Source organism: Homarus americanus, unplaced genomic scaffold, assembly GCF_018991925.1.
Source record: "Homarus americanus isolate GMGI-L3 unplaced genomic scaffold, GMGI_Hamer_2.0 scaffold6164, whole genome shotgun sequence".
Classification (NCBI taxonomy): domain Eukaryota; kingdom Metazoa; phylum Arthropoda; class Malacostraca; order Decapoda; family Nephropidae; genus Homarus; species Homarus americanus.
Window position 1 is genome coordinate 583021 of NW_024727421.1, and position 26444 is coordinate 609464.

General features: G+C 42.4%; 1 protein-coding gene across 1 annotated transcript in view; it reads left to right on the forward strand.

The window, feature by feature from the left end:
• The first annotated feature begins 239 nt into the window (after positions 1-239).
• The window catches only part of LOC121865842 (nephrin-like), a 121365-nt gene continuing 95160 nt past the window's right edge, over positions 240-26444 (forward strand). The window contains exons 1-4 of the mRNA XM_042365392.1: positions 240-339; positions 4087-4239; positions 17870-18040; positions 18968-19258. Coding sequence (XP_042221326.1) covers positions 240-339; positions 4087-4239; positions 17870-18040; positions 18968-19258 — 715 coding nt within the window. The remainder of the gene's footprint in view (positions 340-4086; positions 4240-17869; positions 18041-18967; positions 19259-26444) is intronic.

The window sequence follows — 26444 nt, forward strand, 5'->3', positions numbered from 1 at the left end:
TGATATCTTACATCAGCTGGTCTTTCATTAATCAGGAATATTTCTTGTCGGAGCTATATATTTTTTTGTCTCGTGGTCCCTTGAGGTATTTTATTGCTCACTTGGTCTCATAATAAAGGAGAGATATTGGTCGTTTTATTTTTTGGGGTCAGATCGATTTTAAAGCCATTTTTGTATACTTATATTTTAATCGTCCTTTACTGCGCTACAATGAAGAATGACGTCTCTAATTCCTAATCATGATCAAGGCCATCTACCCCGCCGGGATAACAAAGACATCCCCAATTCTTGATTATAGAAGGGAAAACAAGAACTGTCCTTCCAATCCTGAACAGAAAGGTACAAATTACAATTCCCTTTCTAATCTTTGGCAGGTGAATAGTAAGCCACACGTTGATCTGTTCACGGAAAGGATTTAATTTTTGTTTTCTGCAGATTTGGACAATATTTTTAATGTTATGAGTGAAGATCTCGTCCATCCCGAGCGGGGGGAAAAACCTCATTAACAGAGGGCAGGGTTCACTCTCCTCCAACTTGTTGTGAAGGCAAAAAGGCCGAAACGCAATTACGGGCAGAAATTAAGTGCGTCGGTGTAGCGTTGGAGGCGAGTGTTGATGTTGTCATAACGCGGGCAGACAGTGTGCGTCATGCTGTGTGTGTGTGTCTGTCTGTCTCTGTCTGTGTTTCTGTCGGGTCCTTACACTGCACACACTAGTACTTAACATACATACATACGCTCGTCTGCACACGTAATGAATTCACGCACGCATGAACTTTCAAGCTGACACGGACGTGCGCACACACACACACACACGCACACACACACACACACGTCACCTTACCTGCCCTCAACACCTGCACTTTGCCTGAAAGACGACGCGAGTTATGATGAAGAATGTCAGGCAGTGTTGACATTCCTGGTGGTAATGAAGACAGAACGATCCTCATGGCTGGGGTGACTTTTCTTCTTCGTTATGTCTTGATCTTAATACGTGTCTTCTCTCTCATTAACACAGTTTTAATAAAATACAACGACTATATCCTGGCTCTGTATAGGGAAATATACATTAGTAAAATTTTATACATATATTTTATATATATATATATATATATATATATATATATATATATATATATATATATATATATATATATATGACATATATAGATATATTTAGTGTTTTAATACTCGCATAAAACACTACTGTTGCCCTCAAAGAAAACTGAAAATGAGTCTCTGATCTGTCTGACTTTTCTATGTGTAGTATTTATCAAAACTGTACCATGTAGCTCCTTCTCAGGGATGCCAGGTGCAGGTCCTACCGCCCACTATTGTAGCGGGAATCTCTGCCCTGAAGGACCTATACTCGTAGAAGGACCTGGCGCATCCTCAGCTTGTTCCTCCAGAATCCAATTTAATTATCCGGGGGCGTCTCCATTCTCTGCTTCCTCCCAGTTAATCTCATTACCAAAAACAATTATATCAGAGCTGTGCCGAAGTCGCTCAGGAGGCGGTATGTACGCCCCAAGGTTGTCCCCGGCGGCTGCTCGAGAATCATTCGTCACTACTTCGCCGATGAAGGGACACGGATAGAGCGCCGTGGTGTTCAGACAGGATATACATACACTGATAGATCTCCCTGCAGATCATTCACAACCAGGGTGTTTTTGCATTACCACAACTCACACTTTTACTATAAGAATTGATTAATATTTACTTGATAACCAAAGCATGTCCTTCATATATCGCTTCAAACTGTTATTATATCACTAAAGACAACCTACGACTCTTTACAAACATAAACTGAATCACTTAAACACTTTGTTGTGCCGCTAAGGACAGACCTGAGGCACTTGTATGTGTTGTGTATCCTTTATTGGCAAGATGTGTCCGTGGTTGAGAGGTACATTGAATAGGCTTTATGGTGGCTGCCTCTTGGAGTGGTCGAGTACTAAGAAAGGTTATATAGACTTAGAAAGTTTGGAGAAAGTAGAGACGTTGAAAGTTTTTGAGGGAGGTGAAGTTTGGAGGTGATGAGCTTGATGTATTGTGACATGGTTGGTGAAATTAAACCAAATGGATGTGTTCGTCTCTCTCTCTCTCTCTCTCTCTCTCTCCCTGACTTATCTGAGGCTGAGATTTCCCCACTCCATATAACACCTACCAGCCATTAATTAGAAACTTGCCCCATTCTCTTGATGCAGCTTAATTGCTGGGTGTGGGAGGCCAGGCATGAGGAGGCACTGACGTCCGATAACTACAAGTATCTTGGCCTGGCATGACAGAGGCCGATTGCATGAGGTCTTGTAAGGAGTGTGACTGCTTGCTTGATGAAGGTGTAGAGGAGGGAAGGATGGAGGGAGGGAGGGAGGGAGGGTGTGATTGATTTGCTTGCCTGTTTTCTGAAATCTTAGGGAGGGGGAGAGGGAGGGAGGGAGAGTTGCTTGCTTGTTGAAGTTTGAAGGAAGGGGAGAGGGAGGTAGTTGATTGACTGACTGGCTGACTAGCTGCCTGACTGCTTGCTTGCTTGCTTTCTGAAGCCGATGAGAGAGAGAGAGAGAGAGAGAGACTCTTAAAGCTCGCTGAAATCAAAATAGATGGAGGGAGGAGGGAAGGAAAGAAGGAGTTGAGTGAGTGAGGGACTGATTGCTAGCTCGTTCAAATCTGAAGGAGTGAAAAGGGGGAAGTTATTGTGTGCTTTCCCACTAGTGTGTGAGGGGTGGAGAGAGGAGAAGGGAGAGAGAAAGGGGGAGAGAGAGAGAGAGAGAGAGAGAGAGAGAGAGAGAGAGAGAGAGAGAGAGAGACCTCTTGTTCACTGAAATATGAGAGAAGGGGGAGATAGAATTACTTAGAGTTTGATTTAGTCAGAGTTCAAAGTGGTTCAAGTTCGGATTAGGTTAGGTTAGGTTACTCACTACACTGTCTGCCTACGTGTTCACCTCCAGTGCTACCTATGGGCGTCACTGCCGTTGGTAACACTGGTAAAAGTGAACAAAACACTTGAGTTGAACACTGAACGCTAAGGTGAACACGGAACACTGGGGTGAGCATTGGGATGTATACGGGACACCTGAGCATTAAGTTGAACACTGAACACTGGGTGAAAACTGAACACCAAATTTGAACACGGAGATCATAAAGTGTTCACATGTTGCTTCAGAAAATGAAAGTAATTTAATAATACAATTCGTCAATATTGAAGGTTTTATATATTTATTAATTCACTTTTTTCACTATTTTTTATTAGTTCACAATTTTGTACAGCCGGCAGTTGCTTTCTGCTCTTTTGTCAGCCCAGTTTTACTTCTGTTGACAAATAAACAATTGAATTGGAGTATAACTGATAAAGCCTTTCTGTATAAACTCAATTCTGCTTTACTCTATTATTGATATTGGAATGTTTCATATTTTTAATTTCATCAATTTCGGAAACATGGAATCGACTCCTCTGGTGATGTGATATATTGCGCTCTAACGAGGTGATTCCTGCCTGGTGGATATAGTTTGCTGAGGGTAATGTCTCTTGTTGATAATGGCCAAGTGATTCCCAACTCGAAATGAATTACAGTGCAAGTCTTTAGCCTCATTTGTTGCCTAATAACGTGAATATTCTGCTGGGGGTAAAGATACTTTTTTGGATGGAAGAAGAAGACGCCACTTTTGCCTGTTGATATGACGGGTTTTTTGTTTGCATGACATTTTTTATTTCTTACAATCCACCATGTGTAGTCCTTACCCACATAATGCTCATACAAAGTTATTTATTTTTAAGGATATTCACGAATCCATAACAGAACAGATAACGAACCTGAACTCTCCCTCATATTGAGATTCGAACCCGGCCCTAGGAAGGTATCAATTACTGGGTATAACTCCCAATGCAGAAATATTTTAGTTTGGTTGTGTACTCAGTGTGTAACTATTTAAATGCATGATACAATATTTCTTTTAACTTATTTACTTCCTCCTAACCAAACCTAACCTAACCAAACCTAACCTAACCAAACCTAACCAAACCTAACCAAACCTAACCTAACCTAACCTAACCAAACCTAACTAAGTGAATTTGTCTTGCTCCTCCACAGTGGCACCGACGACCGTGGAGCTGTTGGGTCGAGGGCGAGAGGACGTCATCGAGGTGAACGAGGGCGAGGAGATCAACCTCGAGTGTAAGGTTGAGGACGCCAAGCCTGTCGCTGAGGTGAAGTGGTACAAGAATAACCAGGAGATACATATGGGTGAGTCAGAGGCCAGTTATGTGAGCCATGTAGGTGAGTCAGGTGATTGTGTGAGCAATGTAGGTGAGTCAGGTGATTGTGTGAGCCATGTAGGTGAGTCAGGTGATTGTGTGAGCCATCTAGGTGAGTCAGGTGATTGTGTGAGCCATCTAGGTGAGTCAGGTGATTGTGTGAGCCATCTAGGTGAGTCAGGTGATTGTGTGAGCCATCTAGGTGAGTCAGGTGATTATGTGATTCATCTAGCTGAATGAGTGATTGAGCTACTTCATAAATCACTGACATGAATGAATAATAACGAGTCAGTATGTAAATGAGTCGGTTTATAAATGAGTGAGGTGAATTATTGAGTGGAATTCATGCCACTCTAAAGCATCTGTCGTTTATTCTTCTATTTCTTCTTCCTTCCCTCGTGTTTATCTTCATTCTTATTTTATTTATCTTCCTCCTTCTCATTTTTCCGACTGTTCCCACTCATTTATTTTATTCTTTTTCTTACTACTAATTTATCATCTTTTTATTGTCTATCCTTTTCTCCTCTCTATATTATCCTCCTTCTCCCTCTATCTTTTTCCTTCTACTAATTTCCTCCTCGTTTTTCCTTCTTCTTCTATTCTTCTTCCTCCTCCTTTATTCCTTCTTCTTTTACTATTCTTCTTCCTCCTCTTCATCTTCCTCCCCCCCCCCCCACCCTCCTGATATAAGCGGAAACATAACAAGCAGAGCTGTTATCTTGACCAATGACGGCGTCAGTAGTGGCAACAGTGTCAGAGGAATCAGTCCGAGGAGTGACGTAAGACTAAACTGATAATAAGCAGAAGCAGTCGCAGCAGAGGTAGTAAGTAGGGGCCCCCGTCTCTAGCAGCAGTCACAGCAGGAACAGTAACAGGAGCAACAACAACAACAGCAATAATGATGACTCTAGCAGCAGTAACAGCAGGAACAGTAAGAAGAGTAACAGTAACAGGATCAACAGTAAAAGGAGAAATAATAACAAGAGAAACAGTAAGAAGAGTAACAGAAACAAGAGCAACAGAAACAGGAGCAACAGCAAGAAGAGTAACAGAAGCAAGAGCAACAATAATAAGAGCAACAGGAACAAGAGCATCAGCAGTAGTAAAAAATAATAAGGGAAACTAACACCCATTACCCCACTGTTGACTCACTGCCTCCCCTCACACACCTAACTCCACATTAACGTCACAGTGTTACGTGAGACTTGTGTTTTCTCTGGTGCCATAAAAGGCGAATCATAATAATCCTCTTGCGGTGTGAGGGTGTTAGACGCCTGGTGTCATCCTTAGTGTGTTTTTACTGAGTCCTTTCCCTGTGGCACCCTCCTGTGTGGTATCCCGTGGCCCTGGCCCCCCTGGTGTGACACCCTCTTGACTTAGGGGGGCCTCCTGGTGGGAAATTGGTCTAATGTGACACCCTTAACATGTCACTCCCCTGATGTGGCACCCCCTGATATCTCACCCTTGATGTGGGACCTTCTTGACTTGGCACTCCCTTGACGTGGCACCACCCTAACATGTTACCCCTTGAAGTGGTAGATACCTATCATGCCTCCCTCCTTACTATGATAACCCCAGACATGGCACTGCAACCCCCCTGACGTGGTACCACTTGACGTTGACAACCCTGGATTGTTGTACCGTGGCACCCCTTAGTTGTGGCACTCCGTAACGTGGCACCCTCAGGCGTGACCCCCTCGGCCTTAATCCTGGTGGAGATGGAGCTCACTTGGGTGTGTTGGGGAGGCTTAGATGGTGCTGCCTCGAGCCTGGGGAGAGGTGTGTCCCAGCCACCTGACACAGACACACAAATACTCTCTCTCTCTCTCTCTCTCTCTCTCTCTCTCTCTCTCTCTCTCTCTCTCTCTCTCTCTCTCTCGCTCTCTCTCTCTCTCTCTCTCTCTCTCTCTCTCTCTCTCTCTCTCTCTCTCTCTCTCTCTCTCTCTCTCTCTCTCATCCACTTCTACTGACGCTGATTTTGGTATATACTGATATGGTTTATGTATATATGTGTATAGCCTTAAGAAATACGTATATAATTTACGACAGTTGAATTTCTATACGGGTTTCTCTATCATATTACAATTTATGAATTATAGCAATTTCCTTCAGTTTTGAATATATATGTTTAACGTAAATTAATACCTCACATTGCATTAATTTATTTAGTTTATAAGGGAACGTATTTATGATTTTTTTACATTGTTTTTTTTTTTAATGGGGTGAGGGAGGGGGGGTTGGTGGAGGGGGAGGGGGTGACGGAGGGGAGTTGGTGGAAGGTGAGGGGTTGAGGGAGGGGGGGGTGGTGGTGGAGGGAGGAGGGGGGTAAAGTCTTGATGATACTCCAGCTTTTAACGTAAAATTCCTGAGAGTTGACAGAAGGTCGAAGGGTAAAGGCCTCCACACACTCTGTACACAACAAACGCCTTAAAGGGATCACAGGATGAAAGAACGTAGGATTTTCCTCTCAGCCCAAACCTCTTGCCTCTCCTCCTCCTCCTACACCTCCTCCTATTCTTCCTCTTCCCTATTTTTCTCGCCTTTCCCTTATCCTCCTTCAGTCCTTCTTTCCTGTGTTATTTTGCTCCTTCGTCTTCTCTCCCAATTACTTTCTTTTCAAGCTTTTTCTTCTTTTTCACTTCTTATTTCTCCCTCCTTTCTCCTCTTCCCTCTCCTTTCCTCTTGCCAGTATTTATCTTCCTCCTACCTTATCCCTCTTCTCAGTCATTCCTCCTCGTCCTCTTTCGTTACTGTATCACCTCTTCCTTATCTTCCTATTCTTCCACTTCTTCCTCCTCCCTCCTTTTCCCAATCTTCTCTTTCTCCTCATCCCTCTTCCCACCTCCCTTCCTCTATCCCAATCCTTGCTTCTTTCCTTCGTCTTCCTCTTCCCTCCCCATCCTTCTTCCCAGTCCTTCCTCTTCCTCCCGCCTATCAAGAGGAGGTTATGGGCCTCGCCTTCCTTGACCCCATACAACCTAGCCTACTCCCGTGTGTCCGCCTCACAGGAACGCCCTTGATGCTGTGGCCCGTGTGTGTGTGTGTGTGTGTGTGTGTGTGTGTGTGTGTGTGTGTGTGTGTGTGTGTGTGTGTGTGTGTGTGTGTGTGTGTGTGTCGTTACCGTTGGTCTTTTTCCCTGAGTAGTAAATATAATTTTCCGGGCCGGCGTATCATAAGGGGGCGGCCTTAGCCTCGGTAGGTGCTCCTCTGAAGAGACAATTTACTCTTTATTGTTGTTGTTCTCCAGAGGCCCAACACCCCTCCCGTTCCTCCCATCCCTCTACCTATCCCCACTCCTCATCCCTTTCCTCCCCTTCCCTCCTCGCTCCTCTCATCCCTCTCCCCTCGACCCCCTCAATCCCTAGGTCTTTCCCCCTCCCCTTTTCCTTCCCCCTTACTTTCACTTCCTCCCTAATTTACTAGGAGAAGTGAGGAACGCATTTAACCATCTTCTCTTTAAACCACAACAGACAGACAGACAGACAGACATAAAAAAATACCTCGTAGGACAGTTAACTCAGGTAGATAATCTTCTGTAGTCGAACATTTTTATCATGTTAAAAAAATTATATTCCAAAGTCAATGTGATTTTTGGGACTATTGAATAAGGATGGTTTCTTCAGGGGTCACTTAGGGAGGCAGGTCAAGGAAGTGTCATCCGCATCATTACGTGTTTTCTTCCGGTTTATTGTTACCGCCGATTTAGATTTACAGGGCTGTTTGTAGTGCTTGTAACTCTTAATTGTCAAAGATAATATATATTTCTACACACACACACACACACACACACACACACACACACACACACACACACACACACGCACACAGCGATACTGTTCATTTGTTGTCTGATCTTACTTTTTGTTTCCTTTGCTAATGTACAAAAACAGCAACAGGAGAGGAGGAGTAGGAAGGGCGTATAGAAAAAAGTTGTATTCGTATAGATGAATAAAGACGTTGAAGTATTATCCGTTTAGTATATAGCACGTATCACCTCGTCTGAGTTAATACATGCAGGTATTTACAGTTCTCCCGTGGCTGTTCAGAGGCTGGGATATATTCAGTGAACCACACAAGGAAAGAGTAAAATGAAAGTTGTCTGTTACAAATTGAGGAAAAGTGAGGGAAATTGATTAAAAATGACGTCAGTTGATGCAAAATAATTATGCAAAGTGAGGCATAATTACACAGTGAGGCAAAATTACGCAAAATGAGGCAGAATTACGCAAAATGAGGCAAAATTACGCAAAGTGTGGCCGCAAAGTGACGCAGAATTACATAAAAAGATATCAGATAATAACACAGATTAATCCCCAAATAAACAAAAGTGAATCGGAATTACGCAATAGATACAAAATGGTAGAACAATACGCATAATGACGTAACATTATGACCAGAATAATGACAAATAATGTAAAGTTATGTGACTAGCGATAAACTGGTGTGTGAAGGTCAAATGAATATAAGAATTGTATATAACAGTTGCTGTACATAAATAATAAAGGGGCGTAAAACCCTCGTATTTATCCTTCCTGTGTGTGTGTCCGGTGCCAGGAAACAGACCAGTCGGAACAGAACCAACACCAAAATGAACAGTTTATCGAATTTCATCAAAAACTAAATCCAAGCAAAACCCAAAAGAGACTTCACATACGAGAACAAATTTTAAAACATTTATAAACACACACACACACACACAATCTGGTATTTCTCTCCTCTCTCTCTCTCTCTCTCTCTCTCTCTTGCGGTGCATCAGTATTGATGGAATGTTTGAGGGGAGTGTTTTTTGTTGCTAGACCCACCAGCCTTCAGGACACCCAGGCAAAACATTGTGTTGGGTCTCTCTCTCTCTCTCTCTCTCTCTCTCTCTCTCTCTCTCTCTCTCTCTCTCTCTCTCTCTCTCTCTCTCTCTCTCTCTCAGTAAGTTATCCTCCTTTCCACATTACTACTACTTCACCCTATCCTCCCCCTTCCCAGTACCCCATCCTTCACCCTTTCTTCCCTAGCACTTCTTAACTTTACACCCCCTTCCCAGTTCCTTCCTTCTTTCTTCCCAGCACCTCTTACCCTTCCCTTCTTAGTCTCTCCCTCTCCCTCTTTCTCAACAATCACTCATCCCTAAGGAGTGAGGAAGAAATTTGCCCCAGTAGTTCCTCGTAAGTACAAGGGAAAAGTTCATCTATTGAGAATTTGGTCGTTAGTTTTAGCTCTATTCCCCCTCCCCCTTTTCGTCTCCCCTTTCATTTTATTTACCTTAAAAACAGTGATTCTATTTCTTATCTTTATTTTCCTATTGGGTTGGATGACATGAAGATCAGACACCCTTGCGTATTTTTACTTGATAGTTAAATATCCTAATGTTGTGCCATCTATCTGTGAGGAGTATTAGGTTATGGTTAGGTTGGATTAAGTTAAGCTGGGTTGGGATGGGTTGGGGACAGGTCAGGTTAGGTTAGGTGAAATAAACTTACTCTTCACGTTATCTTATTTTTTTAATCTTCATCTTTATCAACTTCCTTTTCCAATAACTTTCTCCTTTTTATCGTCCTTTACAATATAGTCTCATAAACGACTGACTTACCCCATTAAAACCCTCTTTCTTTAAGGGATCAATCAAGGTTTATTAACTCTGGCCCCTATGCTCGAGTAGTCCCTGACAATATATCGTATATATTAAATCCTACAGAAGCCATTAAGCAATGTAGCCGAGACTCAGTGATGCGTGGGAGCGAGTCTTGTTTATATGATCATTTTATATTAATGTTTTAAGTAAGTTATCTGGTTTTGTTAAGACGTTGTGTAGTGTTGATTATTGTTTCTTGTTTATGATGTGTTTGTTGTTATTGTTAATTATGTTATTGTTGTGGTTATGTTTTTTTTGTTAGTATTATCTGTTATTAAGTTTTTCTTTTATTTGTTGTAATTATTATTATTATTATTATTATTATTATTATTATTATCATTATCATTATTATTATGCGTTATAGCCACTCTGTCAATTAGTCTAAGACCTTATTATCCACACCTGGATGACTGAAGGGTTTCATACCTGTGTGTGTGTGTGTGTGTGTGTCTCGTAAACGCCTCAGGTGAACAGTGGGAAGGTAAATCTGATGGTTGGCTTGGGTTGTGCTGCTTTAAATCTCTGAGGGTAAAAGTTTGTCAAAAGGTCATGGTTAGATCAAGGTTAAAGTTCAAGGTCAGAGAGCTATTCCTCCCATGTAGTCTTAGTTATACATATACGAAGCAGTGTAGTTGAGATGATGTAAAAGTTCATGGGGCTAAGGTCATGCATGGTCAATGGTTCAAGTGGAATAGTGGAAATTTGTGTATAATCTCATTTTCTATGATTCTGGAGGTGGTGAGGGACTGACTGTGTTGTGATGGTCTCATTACTGTGACTAAACTCCGGTGTTCTTAATTATCTTAATGTAATAAAAGTAGTTTTAATAGTAAAGCTTCATCTATGGTTTTAATGGGGGTAATTACGGCCTAAAAATGGGGACTGTCTCCAATTTAAAAAGATCATTAACTTTTTTTTTCTATATATATATATATATTTTTTTTTTACTACAAAGGAAAAAAATAACTATGTTAGTGGATATTTTTGAAGATGGTACAGAATACAAGAGAATATTCCTGGTGTTCAGGGAATTTTTTTGAGGTAGTGGACAGACGTAGTACCGGGAGTTGAGGTGGTGGTGATGAATGGTGGCACGTTGGAGGGAGGTGCAGTGTCTCTCTCTCTCTCTCTCTCTCTCTCTCTCTCTGTGTCTTCTTCCTTAGATTTCCCTCTCTTCCCTTCCTCCCCCCTCACTTCGCTTCGTTCTTTATCTTTCCCTACTTTCCCCTCTCCTCCCTGCCTTCCTTGTTTCCCTCTTCTCTTCACCTTTCCTCCCTAACTTCCCCTCCACTTTCTCATTTTCTCCCCCCCCTCCTTTCATATTTACCCCTCTCGTTCCCTACCCCCCTCTCCACCCCCTACTCCCTTCCCCCCCTCTTCCCTACCTCACAAATATAGTCCTCTTTCCCCATCCTCCTTTAATATATCTTCCCCATTTTGCATCCCTAATCCCCAAATGAATCGTGCCACTCTGGAGGGGATTTCAGGCTATAAGGTCTTAATGCGGCTGTAAATAGAGAAGAAACTCAAGCAGAAAAAGTCCGTCATTCTTCATCTTTCACCTAAACCTATAAGACCTAGTGAACAATGCTTCATACCTCTCACATCAGCAGCTGAAGCATTTGGAAATAACACACATAGGTTTAGTTGAAGCACGTAGTATAAAACACCATTAGATTAAAACAAACTAAACAATTATGTCCTCTATTGATCCCTCGCCAGACCAAACATAAGCAGGTTATGTGTCAGAGCGAGAGAGAGAGAGTTAGGAATAATTATTTGATCTCAGTTGATGCGTGTTTGTGTCGCAGGAGACGTTTGGGGTAGTGAAGGCTCTTAAGAGAAAACGGGATTAATCTTAGTTGTGATTTTATGATATAAACACGATTATTATTATTATTATTATTATTATTATTATTATTATTATTATTATTATTATTATTATTATTATTATTATTATTATTATTATCTTTCCCTGTGTGTTTCTAAAAGCAATTTGTCGATTCATATGAGAGTGGAATGAGAATAGGTGGATGGTGTTTTATTGAAAGTATTGTTGGAAAGGTTAGTCACAGGTGATATATCAATAAAAGTACCGGGATAGTAATTGATGAAAAATTGGAGAGAGTTGTATTTTAATCCTATTAATTTAATACTTGGATAATAGCCACAGGTCTCGTTTGTCAAGTTTTATCTAAATTGACGAACCAGTTTCTGATTTTTTTTTCCAATGATTTAATGAGTTTTGTCCTTTGGGTTAACGTTTGGCGCGTACACACACACACACACACACACACACACTTTAAAACACTGACCATATTTTTACGAAATTTGGCAGGGAGGAGCAGTAGTTGTCCGCGTAGTCCCATTTAATTTGTTACCATGAAATGCAAAACATTCACACGACAGTCTTTGACCCTCCCCTCCCTGAGTCCCTTCCTCCCTTTCTCTCTCATCTCTCTTTCTCTCTCTTCTCCCTCTTTTCCCTTCCTCTCTCCTCTCGTTCCTCTCTTCTCCCGCCTCTCCCGCCCTTCTCTCCTTCCCTCCTCTCCCTGTCTTTTCTTCCTCCTCCCCCTTCCGTTCCTCTCCCTTTCTTCCCTCTCTCTCACTTGATGCCACGAGAACTCTTGGTCGTTCCCGCTTACTATTTCATTAACTCTATTAGCACGACCGAGAAATAGTTCTAATGTGTCGTAATAACAGCAAAAGTTCTCGTTATTGCTCCGTAATGGCCGAAATTCAACCGTAATTAGACGGAAGCACAAAATCCCGGAACGTAATCAAAAGCATTCCTATCTTAAGTAATATCCAGCTTACAGTGGCCGAGGTATATACTGTACAATATTCCTGTAACCTTTTAAACAGGGACTACACTGAGTTATTGAATCCGTTGACATATACAACAGGTTACAGTAGAGAAAATTATATTAAATATTTTGAAACTTAAGACTGTGATTGTTTATATACTGCTAAATTCTTGTTCATTATAAAGTAAAGAAAATGTCTGAAATCTTATTATACTCCGTTTACTTAGTGGTTCTGTGTATGTAAAATATTCGGTCATACAGCAGCAATGATCAGAATTTGTATTAGATTGTAATTTTAATGTGTTTATATGTCGCAAATACGGTACAGAAAATTCCTGAAATAATTTTCGAAGTGAATTTATATAATGCGTATCTATCTCACAGTGTGCATACTTCACACTGTGCATACTTCACACTGTGCATACTCTGTCCAGGCTTTACACTATGCATACCCACTTTAATAATCATGATCCAGGTGTTAAATCTGAATTGTGCAGCAGGTAAAGGTGTAAATCGAATCTCCCTCGATGTAAGAATTTAAGCAAACTTTTATTTGTCTATTTACTTGAAGCTATTTACTTTTGTCCAGCGGGCAGAACTACAGCGGGGAATCCCTTTGAGCGCAAATACCCCGATGTTTTTATTCATTTGTTTTTCCAATGGGTAGAAGTGCGATTCGATTCCCCCCTTGAATGTACTGTAGTAGGATTTAATCGTGGACTTTACGAGGGAGGAAAACAAAAAGTGTTAACGGGAAGGGGTTGGTGAACTACGTCCCCGAGTAATCATGAAAACAAGGTGAGGTGAGGTGAGGTTAGGTGAGTTTAGGTAAAGTGAGGCGAAGTTAGGGGAGGTTAGCTTAGATTAGGCTATAAGTTAGGCTAGGTTCCGGTGTATCGTGGCTCTGTTTACTGGAGGAAAATTAGATTTGTCTTGTGGTGTCCCTTTGCATACATAATGATAGGGCTCCCTACGCCTGCCACCACCACCACCACCACCGTCCTCCCCTCCCTACAGTGAGTGGAGATCCCGGAGCGGCTCTCTAGAACACTGGGAGGCGGAGGGAGTGAGTGTTTCATGGATTCAGTGTTACATGAGACGGTTTATGGTGGAGCTGTTGTATTTTGGGTTATAGGGGCGACTTATGGTTAGGTTAGGTTAGGTAGAGACCCTTGCCTTATAACCTACCCAAAGGAGGACCTTGTAGTGCCATTTAGTGCTATCACCAGGAGGGGCGTTGACTCTGTGCCATGATGAGAGTGCCATGAGAGGGTGCCATAATGTGAGGGTGCCACAAGTGCTATGCGAGTGTGTGGAATAAGACATACATATAATAATAAAAATATCTCATAATGCGATCGTAACAGTTATCAAAATAGTATTATAATAGGTGTTATGTGAGGTCATGTGAGGTCATGTCATGTCATCGCTCCTTGACTGATACCATACTGATAACAGAGAAGCTTCAGGCAATCATTTCACTAAAGCTGTAAGAAGTTGTGTGAGTGTCTGCTCTATGATGGCATTCAGACGTGATTACACTTATGCCTCAAAGCTTATCGTCATGAATGATTCCTCTGAAGTATTCCTTGGCGTTCCTTTCATGTGTTGTGCATAAAATCAACAAGACTACATACACGTGTAGAGAAATATATATATATACACACACTTTGTAGACCGGTTAGAAGAGTTCACAAATTAGTTTCTCTCGCGTATTGCTGGACGGAGTTGCTCAAAGTTACTCTCGTCTCCAGGTTTCATAAGAATGATAACTTGGTTTGAGTTCCGCCTTTATGTTCATCTTTAGATCACGATGAAACAATATCCTCCAGTGACTGTTACTTCCTCCACCTCGAGTCTCACGTGGCCAAGATGTTGCACACTTCTCATTCTCTTTCTATTTTCTCTCTCCGTAATGGTTCAGTTACCAAGGTGTGGGCTGGTAGTGATGAGGCAAGCAGGGCGGAACATTCATCATGCGTGAGTCTGGCATATTCATAGGTAGATCAGGGTTCATTATCCCTGTATATGATGTGGAAGCATTGAGGGAGAGACTAAGGTAATGCCGACCTGTGTGAGAAGCTGAGAGGGAACCACATTAAGGTTTATATAGTTGTGGCTTGTCTCATTCACCCGAGTCTGTCTGTCGCCCGTTTTACACTTGAGTCTATCTCCTGCGTCTCACACTCGAGTCCCCCCTGCCTCTCTTCATCATACTGTCTCCTCTAAAGTCTTCTATTATTACTGTTATTTTATCCTATTTTTTTTATATTCTCTGTTTACTTTGTCTCAGGTTTACTGTTTTCTTACTGTCTCTGTTCATGCACATAATTATATACACTTGCTGAAATGGGAAGTAACCACGACACACACTCATACATAAACAGTCATCACACACACACACACACACACACACACACATAATGATGTCACAACCATCCTATGACAATTCGTTCTGTTCTACACGAAATATGACCACTATCAAGAATTTTTAAGGAGAATAGGGAAGGCATCTCTCTCTCTCTCTCTCTCTCTCTCTCTCTCTCTCTCTCTCTCTCTCTCTCTCTCTCTCTCTCTCTCTCTCTCTCTCTCTCTCTCTCCGGAGGCCTAGTGCGGTGGCAGGCGAGACACAGGCCTACTCCACGGTAACAGATGATCAGGACAGCAGGTAACCCACGACACATAAATCCTCTAGATGACAAAAATAGGATTATCAGGATACACACGACGAGGTATCCTATCTTCCTCTACCTCCTCTGTCTTCCTCTACATCCCTCACCCCTCCTCCTCCTCTCCCCCTCCTCTCACCCTCCCCCTCCTCCCCTCCCCTCCCCCCCCTCTCATTATTTTTCTCCAACCCACCATCCTTCTCACCCCCCCCCTTACTCCTCCTCTGTCCTTGTCTCCTCACCTTCCATTCCCACACACACACACACACACACACACACACACACACACACACACACACACACACACACACACACACACACACACACACACACACACGCGCGCGCTCTATCAAATGCATTCTTGTGTGATGCTTCCATGTCTCCTCCACCCTCATCTCCTCCAAAGCGTCTGTCACTTCTTCCACATTCCCATACTCATCCATCCACACTTTATCAGACTATCCATCCTCCACTCTTTAATAAACTGTCCTTGTCGCCCTCTTCTCTCTTTCCCCTCCTTTTCCTTCCCTTCCTCCCCTTCTTCCTCTTCTCTCTCCCCGTCCTCCCCCTCTCTACCTATCCACCTCTTTCCTACATTGAAAAACGTAACTGTCATAATCCCCAGAAATCAAGACATAACTTCCATTAGCAAGCTGGTGGGCGACTGTCATTTATTTACCGAACACGTCACAGCGGCCACTCTGTCTGTGTCAACCGCCGCCCCTCCTATCACCGCACGCGCTATCTGCTTCACAATAGCCCCACCATCTACCCCCCCCCCCCCCCCCCCCCCCACCCCCCGTGTGTGTGTGTGTATGTATGTGTGTGTGTACGTTGATGAATGGGAAGTGATACCTTAAGTGTATACTCTCAGAGGAGCAACAACTCCAAAAGGCCCCATCAGCTCAGAGTCGCTGCAGAAGACGGTGACATACCTCCTCTGGCTCTTATCCCGCCAGTATTTACACGGATATATTTCAACGTCATCAAAACTGCACCACGGGAAACGAGACAGAGCTGGAGAATTTATGCCCAGCCATCAACATCGAACTCTTTCCAGCTGTGGGATTGTCACTGAAGTATAATATCTCGTTTTATAAATGGCTTAGGATGGTCACTTACCTAGCCCGAGTAAGACGCTAAGGAAATGCACCTGATAATTACGTTCTTCAGTGTCGTGGTGATTCTCTATTGTCTCCCGTCGCTAGGATGTCCGGTGGAAATATTCGCTCATAAATGCCTCACAAAAGGTCGACCAACTTTACTACAGACGCTCCATTGTGACTTGTTGTTAGATCCACCTGAAAATTACCTCCATGACATAATTAATTTACGCGCCAGTGTAACTCTGTAAACTTGACTTACGACCCACGAGTCGGAGGTTGACTTCTTTACACCAAAGTTGAAGATGAAATTCTCGGGTGTTTTAATTTCCCTCACTAGCAACATGGTCTGTTAAGTGAAATATTCCGCTTAATATCTAAATAAACATCTGTATATTCATGGATTTGAAACTTCTTGCATAGTTATAATTATATTTGCATATATATCAAGACGAGCAGTGTGAGTTGGAACCCTCGCCACCTCTCTCTCTGTTTGTGGTTATGTCTGGTGAAACCGCAGATGTTATTTGATATTAAAACTCCTTTTGTGTGAGGAAGTCTTCACAATACCTCACCTGCCTCGTACGTAACAAAATATTGACGTTGTAGTGTACTTTAGTTGTCTTGTGCTAACCAGGTTTCCTCCTCAAACACTGTGGTCTTCCTAACTGCATTAATATACATGGGTAATGGTGTAGTCTTCATATGCTGGGTAATTAATTTTCTCTACGATAATAAATCTTAACCTTTTTGTGTATAGGTGTGTGTGTATAGGTGTGTGTGTGTGTGTGTGTGTGTGTGTGTGTGTGTGTGTGTGTGTGTGTGTGTGTGTGTGTTTGTTTGTTTGTTTGTTTGTTTGTTTGTTTGTTTGTTTATTTATTTAACGCCGCGGTACTGTACTTCCCGTGATTATTTCCTGACGATGTGTTGGTGACGAGCCAGGGAGGAAGGGCGCATTTAAAACAGGCTGTGGGTTGAATGCATAATGGAGAATGGCAAAGTTTATGTAGTGGGGTGAGGTTTGCTGGTGTGAATGGCTGTTGATTGGGAGTGACAAGAGTATTCAATGGACGGTGCTTGTACTGCTGGGCCCTCTGATGCTGTCATTTGGCAACTCATCCACAAATATCTTTCATTCATTGACTTGGCTATTTACAATGGGAGATGTGGTGAAGGGTGAGGGGATTATGTTACGTGTTGATGTTATGCTTTTATCCTTGTGTGTGTGTGTGTGTGTGTGTGTGTGTGTGTGTGTGTGTGTGTGTGTGTGTGTGTGTGTGTGTGTGTGTGTGTGTGTGTGTGTGTGTGTGTGTGTGTGTGGAAAAATAAAAAATGATAGATAGATAGAATTCACACAGCCTCACACAACACCCACCACACTTTTTTTTTTAACTTTCGTAATTTTTCCCTTCCTCAGATACACGTATTGACGTTACGGAGGAGTCAGGGAAGCACCGTCGTCACAACCTCCTCTCTCGGATAACACTGAGGCTCTCCCCGGCTGATGACGGCTCCCACTACTCCTGTCACGCCCACCACCGCGCCCTCAGCACGCCCATGCGAGCCTCAGTCAAGATCTCAGTGCTATGTGAGTATGGTATTAAACTAGTCTCTCTCTCTCTCTCTCTCTCTCTCCAATGAATACATTATTGGTATACACATGAGTACACATCCAATGCACACATGCGTATATCTGTATGAAACACACACACACACATCTATTTTAAGTTCTTAATGTACAATTTCATTGAAAAATAGAAACCTGACTCGTGTACCGAAACAAAACAATTTATTATATACAATGAGTCTGTACATGTCAGTGTCTTTTTATTTCCAGTTACTTCAGTCCAAAAGGCTTCTATAATACACCATTGACTTTCTTTTTTCTTTTTAATGTGAAAGTTATATCAAATCTTTCACCCGAATAGTCAGTAACGCTTCCAATATTCAGTATAAATAATGTGAATATTAACTATTCCTTAACGGGTGATTTTTGTTATATATTCATACAGTTTTAATTGAGGTATGACCATCCCATGATCAGCACCGAGGGATTCACTTGTACACTCCAATATCACAGTTTCTTCAACGAGTATTTTGTTTACAAGAGGTGTGGGGATCCTATTTACTGTTAACGAGAATCTTTGTGTACGAGAGAGATCCTGTGCTTAAGAGATGAATTTTCCATTTTCTTAAACGAAAGATACCTAATAAAAGTGACATTTATATCCCATCTTCTTTAAGAAATGTTTATAGTAATTTTGTTTAATGATGGATTCGGTTCACCTGAAGATTAGCACCCTAGCTTGTTTTACCTTAAGATTAACCACTCTAATGCTAAACTAATCTTTAACCTGACCTAACCTATAACTTGATCTGACTCCTAACTTAACCCCTGGAATAAGTTAGGGGGTGTCTGATCTTCAGGTGATCCAAACATTCCTTTTAAAAAAAATACAATAACGTTACTAATAAAAAAAAACACAAATAAATAATATTCCTGATTGTGTTACAGATCCTCCCGGGCCGCCAGTCATCACAGGATACACTAAGGGCGAGTCGATCCGGGCGGGGGAGGAACGAACCCTCACCTGCAGATCTCGTGGTGGTAATCCTCTAGGTCACGTCGTCTGGTACCGTAACAACGAGAACAAAGACGGCACCGACCGCCCTGTAGGAGGTGAGAGTGTCAACGAGTACAAGTTCATCGTGGATTCTTCTGACAACGGCGCCGTCTACACCTGCGAAGTGAGAAACAAACTAACGGAGAAACCCCTCCTCGCCTCCGTCAAGTTAGATGTTCAGTGTAAGTGTTCCAGTGATGTGTTTGTTTTTTCATCCTTCGGGTTTTTAAAGGGTTTTTTCTTATCTTCGTTCTACGGGTTTTGTTTTATTTATATTTGGTATTTTATTGATTTCTTCCTGTGACTTGGTGTTATTTTGTTTTGTTTATTTATTTATGTTGACTGTATTATTGTTTCATGTTGACCTCGTATGATTCACTCCCAGTCTCTCCCTTCCTCCGACCTCCCGACCTCCTTCCCTCTCTCCCTCCCTTCGACCTCCCTACACAATTCTATACACACACACACACACACACACACACACACACTTACTTCTCTCTCTCGTGGGTCCTAAACCAGATAATTTACTGTCAACAAAGTTACCAGCCAAACTTTCCTCCCCGAGTGATCACTACCTCACTGTTCTCAACATCTACAACGGGACAACTGGATCATTTCCCTGAATATCATTACCGGAAAACTTTCTAGTATTTACGAGTGTCCCTCCACCTCCTCCTCTTCCTCCTCTCCCTTCTCCTCCACCTCCTCCTCTCCCTTCTCCTCCACCTCCTCCTCCTCCTTATCCTCTTCTTCATCCTCACCACTACCACCACCATCAATTCCTCCTCCTCCTCCTCCATCCTCACCACTACCATCACAACCTCCTCCTCCTCCTCCCTCCTCCCTCCATCCCACCACTCCTCCACAACCTCCTCCTCCTCCTCCATCCTCACCACTACCATCACAACCTTCCCCTCCTTCATCTTCACTACCACCACTACCTCCTCTTCATGGCCTCTTATCCCAGTAAAAAAAAAAAAACCTCGCCTCGGGAAGAGATCTTTTATAATGCTAATCTGCGTTCTTAAGACCCCGTGGGACCCAAACACCGGTAAGCAAGTGACTCTTTATGAAGTCACAGGAAGGGGTCTTGTTTGGTATTCATCAGCCCCTGTCCATGATGCAGTGCAGGGGAGAGGATGTTGTTCCCTCCTTGCTGTTGTTGTTGGGCCAAACTTGAAGGCATGGAAGTTGGTCGGCAGAGACACGTCGGTACATAGCAAGATATTGGGTAGACAGATGACAAGGTGTTGATGGGTGTGTGTGTGTGTGTGTGTGTGTGTGTGTGTGTGTGTGTGTGTGTGTGTGTTTTTGTTTTAAGGTACATCGTAAATTGTGTCAGGGATAAGATAGCCGGGTCGTGAGGTGAGTCAGAGGGGTGACTAATGGGCATTGGGTTAGATTAGGTTAGGTTGTGTTGCTGGGTTAGATTAGATTAGGTTGGGTTGGGTTAGGTTAGGTTAGTGTAAGGGTGATTCCGATTGCGGGATATATGAAAGATATTGCCAAAAAAATATTAGGTAGAATTTTAATCAGACGACGAATTTAGAAAGACAGGTTGTAGATTTTAAATAATAAATTGAAACGAGAGAAAGTAATGGGTGCAAGGTAGAGGGTGACATATATACAAATATTCACGGATGAAGGAGTAAGAGAAGATGATAATAATAATGATAATAATAATAAGAAGAAGAAGAAATCATGGAATCATTGCTCTTTGAATATGATTACACTCTTTTGGCAGCATTGGGGAAGGTGGTAGTGGAGGGGGGAGGAAGAAAAAGGGGGAAGGGGGGGTCGAGGGGGTAAACGGAGGGGTGAGGGGTGGGGGTCATAATGGGAGGACAGAGGAGAGGTATGAAGAGAAGAGTTTGTGTAGTCTCAGAGCCTCACAAAGAAGCACAGGGGGCTATTACCTGGCCGGGATAAGGCTCTGAATTAAGGAAGAGAGGAAAGCAAGCAAGCCAGGCATACATTAGGGAGTCTCTAGAATTTTGTGAAGGTAGACCCCGCCGTGGGCTAAGATCATGGAGGAGTGGGACGAGAAGGGAGAGGAAGAAGATGATGGAGAAGAGTAAGAAGACGTTGAAGAAGAGTAAGCAGACGATAAAAAAGATAAATAAGACGATGAAGAAAAGGAGGAGTAGGTAGACGAGTAAAAAGAGAGAGATGAAGGAAGAAAAGATCAGAGAACTAGTAGGAGACGTAGGAGAGAGAGAGAGAGACAGAGAGAGACTGACTCAACCATGATATAATTTACGTGAAGACTCGACACGGAAGAATGTACCAGGATGTAAAGCTAATGTTATTGTGAGAAATGTTTTAGTGTGACTTATGAGAGCATCTACACCACGCGCTACTGAACACTGTCTGAGGGTATGTCTGTCTCCATTCACATACATACATACATACATACATACATACATACATACATACATACATACATACATACATACACAGGCTGCACGGAGAACAGGTAGAAGAACGTCAAGGAAAAATGGATTATAAATGAGAAGTCAACAAGAGAAGAGAAGAAGAATTAATAAAAACAAGAGAAGCAAGAAAAAAAAACAGGAGAAAGGGGAGATACAAGATAAGTGATAAGGGGAAATATGAAGAATTATGGGATAAGGAAGAGGAATGGAGAAAGAGAAATGGCAAAACTTGGAAGACAAGAATGAGCTCTTATAGGAAAAGAATGGAAGATTTTGCTGTGTTTTTTTTTGTCCACAGAATTGAGGATGAAGATGATGAACTAGTGAAGGGTTATTTGTTGTTTTGTCTCAAGTAAAATATACAAAAATGAAACAGACCGAAGGAGGAACATGAGAAGGGGAAGGAGGATCAGAAGGAGAATGGGGAGGAAAAGAGAAAAATGAGGAGGAAAAGACAGAGGTGTAGGAAGAGGAGGAGAAGGAGAGGATGACAGCGACAAAGACTCCACAGTAAACAACCTGGACTAACCAACACCTAAACAAAGATTGTCTACACATGACAAAAGTTACGAAGAAGGAAACACAAAAAAAACACCAATAAAAACATGAGAAGCAAAGCGAAACGAACGACCCAAGAAAAGAACCAAGAAAATTGTGGTTGTTAGTTCTATCCACTTGTTCCTTCGTGTGTGTGTGTGTGTGTGTGTGTGTGTGTCCTCTCCATCGAAAGTTTGCCCGTTGTGGCTATTGGCGGCGCACAGACAGACAGACACACGGCCGTACCGGAGTGTGGAGTAGTAGTAGTAGTAGTAGTAGTAGTAGTAGTAGTAGTAGTAGTAGTAGTAGAGCACCTTGCCAGAGAGAGAGACAGAGCAGTCAATTATGCAGCAAGTAAGGCTCAAATAATGGGCTTATATATACAGTATATATCTCGTAACGGCAAAACTCACTTCGACATTTAGCAGTACCTGGTATCTACTTGTGGGTCCGATATATGAATGGTATATAACTCGTGAACGCTGCTGAATATCATGTTAAATTGCGTCGGGATAACATTGGAAAAAATATAATACGAAGAAAAATCTGAGAAAAGGTTCGCCTTACCAAGAGACTCAGCTGCCAGATATTGCCATAAGAGGAGTCCAGGGATGTTTTCCGCAGATGTATGTCTCGTGTGTATTTCCGCGGATTTGAAGTTTGTACACACACACACACACACACACACACACACACACACACACACACTCTGCATCACTGGTTCCTCCGGTGCTGGCGTGTACATAAATATGGATCTTCGGTGCAATACCATGTTTGCATTTCCGTGCGTATCTTCGGCCTGTTTATATATATATATATATATATATATATATATATATATATATATATATATATATATATATATATATATATATATATGTGTGTGTGTGTGTGTGTGTGTGACCTTTACTTTGACAGATGTTTTATTAAAGCGATTCAAAAAAGATTGGAAGAAATGAGTCAGTGCTCATAGTGGTCACACAGTACAGATGACCTCCATTATTCACCTTTCATCACTTTTTCTAAAAATAAAATAGCGAGAGAAATCTACTAAGCCGAGATTCGCTCAATTTACCTGTATCGGAAACTGTTTCTTGCGTGATTTAGACATTTCTTGTGGATATCGCTCCTGGCCCACAATGGCTGACTAAAGAAAAATAATGAAATAAGTTTCCCAGTTTTTCATCTTCTTCAGCCACTCAGATTTTACAGTAATATATTTATTTTATTAAGAAGTTATGAAATCGAGGAGCAATAGCATGATGCTCTAAGGTGCTGAGGGGAAGTGATGATGACGCCATGTTCTTCTGTCGTAGGGGAACACTGGGTCTGATCCAGCCTTTCATCCTGAGACATACGAGTGGAAGAGAGAGAGAGAGAGAGAGAGAGAGAGAGAGAGAGAGAGAGAGAGACGAATAAGAGCGTCATCGGAATCCGATTCACGTACAAAGAGGAAAAAAAATGCGAAGTGGGGGTGGGAACCTTCTTGCCGGGGCCCTGTAGTGAAGTGGTGGTAGTGGCTGGTGGTTGTGGCTGGTGAAGTGGTGGTAGTGGCTGGTGGTTGTGGCTGGTGAAGTGGTGGTAATGGCTGGTGAAGTGGTGGTAGTGTCTGTCAGTCAGTTTATATGATCTTTCAAAGGTCAGATTGTGAGTCAAATAAATTAATAAATAAACTGATGGCTAAATGTGTCATTGTATTATCTGATAAGGAAAACAATGAAGAGAGTAAAGTCATTATAAATAAAACAAATGAAGAAAAATAAAATTAAAACTATGAAATATAAATTCACTTGTAGTTAAAGAGACAAAATAAAGTAGAATAATAAAGGGAGTTGATGTGTCCGAGAACTGAATGTAGGCAGAATTACTCTCGTTCAAAAATCCGCTTACAAATATAAAGGAGACCAAATTAACATTCACTTGCGTTTCTTTTAATTGGACGCGGATTTAAAGGACTGGACTGGGGGATTCAAAAAGATTCAAATTGAATTTTATTTGAATTACACCAAATTAACAAACACTGCCAGAGTTTTCACGAGGATTTAAAATGTGTGTAGAATTTTCTTTTTTTCGGGGTGGGGAGGGGGTGGGGCAGGCTAGTTTAGTAACTGTGTGTGTTTATTATTATTATTGTGGGGGTGAGAAATTTACGGTCACTATATTTACTTTTTTATAAACATTGTATCTTTTTCTGAGTTGGTGGGGGGGGGTGGGGGTGGGTGTGTAAAAATAAAAAAAAAAGACTAGTGTTTCACCTGGACAATAACAATAAAGGAAAAATAAGGAAAATCGAGATCTAATACACATACAAGGTAGGGAATCACCTCGGAAATATGGATTCCCTGCCGTCCTCATGGGATCTGTTCGTTCCTATTGATGTTCCATATCCTGCTGGGTATTCCCTGCCATCATCAGAGAATCGAATCGCCTTTGATCTTGGCAACGCAGCATGTGGAGGATATCTTTGCCAGCGTCGCCAAGCGTTTCTCCTCCCCGCGTGATGAGCTATAAAACGTCACTTGGCCCCGTATAAGAACTCACTATGTGGGATGTATCTCTACACCGGTTCTTCCAGAGGTTATCGACGGTGTAATGCCTTGGGAGCTTTTTTTTTTTGAGGTTTGTGAATTTGCATACAGAACCGTGTGACGATACTGAGACGTGGAGAAGTAAGGAGGGTTTTGATTAATATACCTCTCTCTCTCTCTCTCTCTCTCTCTCTCTCTCTCTCTCTCTCTCTCTCTCTCTCTCTCTCTCTCCTCTCTCTTCTCTCTCTCTCTCTCTCTCTCTCTCTCTCTCTCTCTCTCTCTCTCTCTCTCTCTCTCCTCTCTCTCTCTCTCTCTCTCTCTCTCTCTCTCTCTCTCTCTCTCTCTCTCTCTCTCTCTCTCTCTCTCTCTCTCTCTCTCTCTCTCTCTCTCTCTCTCTCTCTCTCTCTCTCTCTCTCTCTCTCTCTCTCTCTCCTCTCTCTCTCTCCTCTCTCTCTCTCTCTCTCTCTCTCTCTCTCTCTCTCTCTCTCTCTCTCTCTCTCTCTCTCTCTCTCTCTCTTTCCTCTCTCTCTCTCTCAGGGGGTTAGCACATCACTAAGGAAGAGGGACGACATGTTTCACTTTTTCAGGGAATTGTTAACAGTGTTGGGTTGTCCCTGAAGGAGGCTCCAGTTACCGGAATTCATCGATTCTTTCACCAACTCCCTGTGAATGTTTTAGTTGACTCAGGGGGTGAAATATTCTCTCTCCCAGAGGAGGAAGAGAACCAATTAGAAACTAAATGAATATTGGCTCTCTCTCTCTCTCTCTCTCTCTCTCTCTCTCTCTCGAGCTTTCCTGATTGTTCGTCTGATTTTCCGTATAACCAGTTAGAATGTCTGATGGTATTACATCGTGTATGTGGGAAAATGTGTCTGGTGGGGAGGAGGATGATGGGTAAGGCAACCTGCTGGTTTCTCATGTCTAGGTGTGTGTTAACTCAGTGTACACGCCAGGGTGGTTGAATGTGTAATTTATACAAAGGGCAGAGGTTTGTATCTCATTTGTAGATATAGAACTCTTCCTTCCTTCCTTCCTTCCTTCCTTCCTTCCTATTTATCGTCGACTTTTTCTTGTTTACGAGAAGTATTCACACCGTGGTTCTGGTGAAGGTTTGAGGCCAAAACTCGGAGGGAGGCAAAGGGTGTGATCTTTGTCATGGTTCAATAAACACACACACACACACACACACACACACACACACACACACACACACACACACACACACACACACACACACACACACACCTCATTTATTCATATGTAGCGACGCGGTTGTGTGATTTTTTAATACCGACTCTGAAGTCAAGTGTTTTGGGCAGAGTGCCACCTCTCTTGTTTCTCCTTCATTCTGATACTCCTTCCATTCCCTCCCTCCTCCTCTACTCCTCCTTCCTTCTTCTTCCTTCCTTCAGCACCTCCTCTCTCCTTCTTTCTTCACCTCCATCCCTCCTTCTCTCAATACTCCTCATCCCTTCTCCTCCTCTACCCCACCCTCCTCCCCCACCATCCTCCACCCCCTACACCCCCTATGTCCCCCAAAAAAATGTAAATAAATAAAAATCCTGAATATTTTTCAAGGGGAGGGGAGGTGAGGGGAGAAGAGGGGAGGGGAGATAGGTGTCAAGTATCAGCTGTGGGGACATAACAATATCATACAGTCAGTGGTACTCCCACCTCCTGCCTTTGATCTGTAGAGGTCGTCGTCTTCTGTATCAGTAAAGGCGATCCAACTCCCTCTCACCCTTATGGTTACACTCCCCTCACTTCTCTTTGATGCTTCTTCACACACACACACACACACATCTTTCTCTTATTAGGTTTGGTTAGGTTAGGAAGTCCGTGATATGTACATACATTGGTCGCTTCTG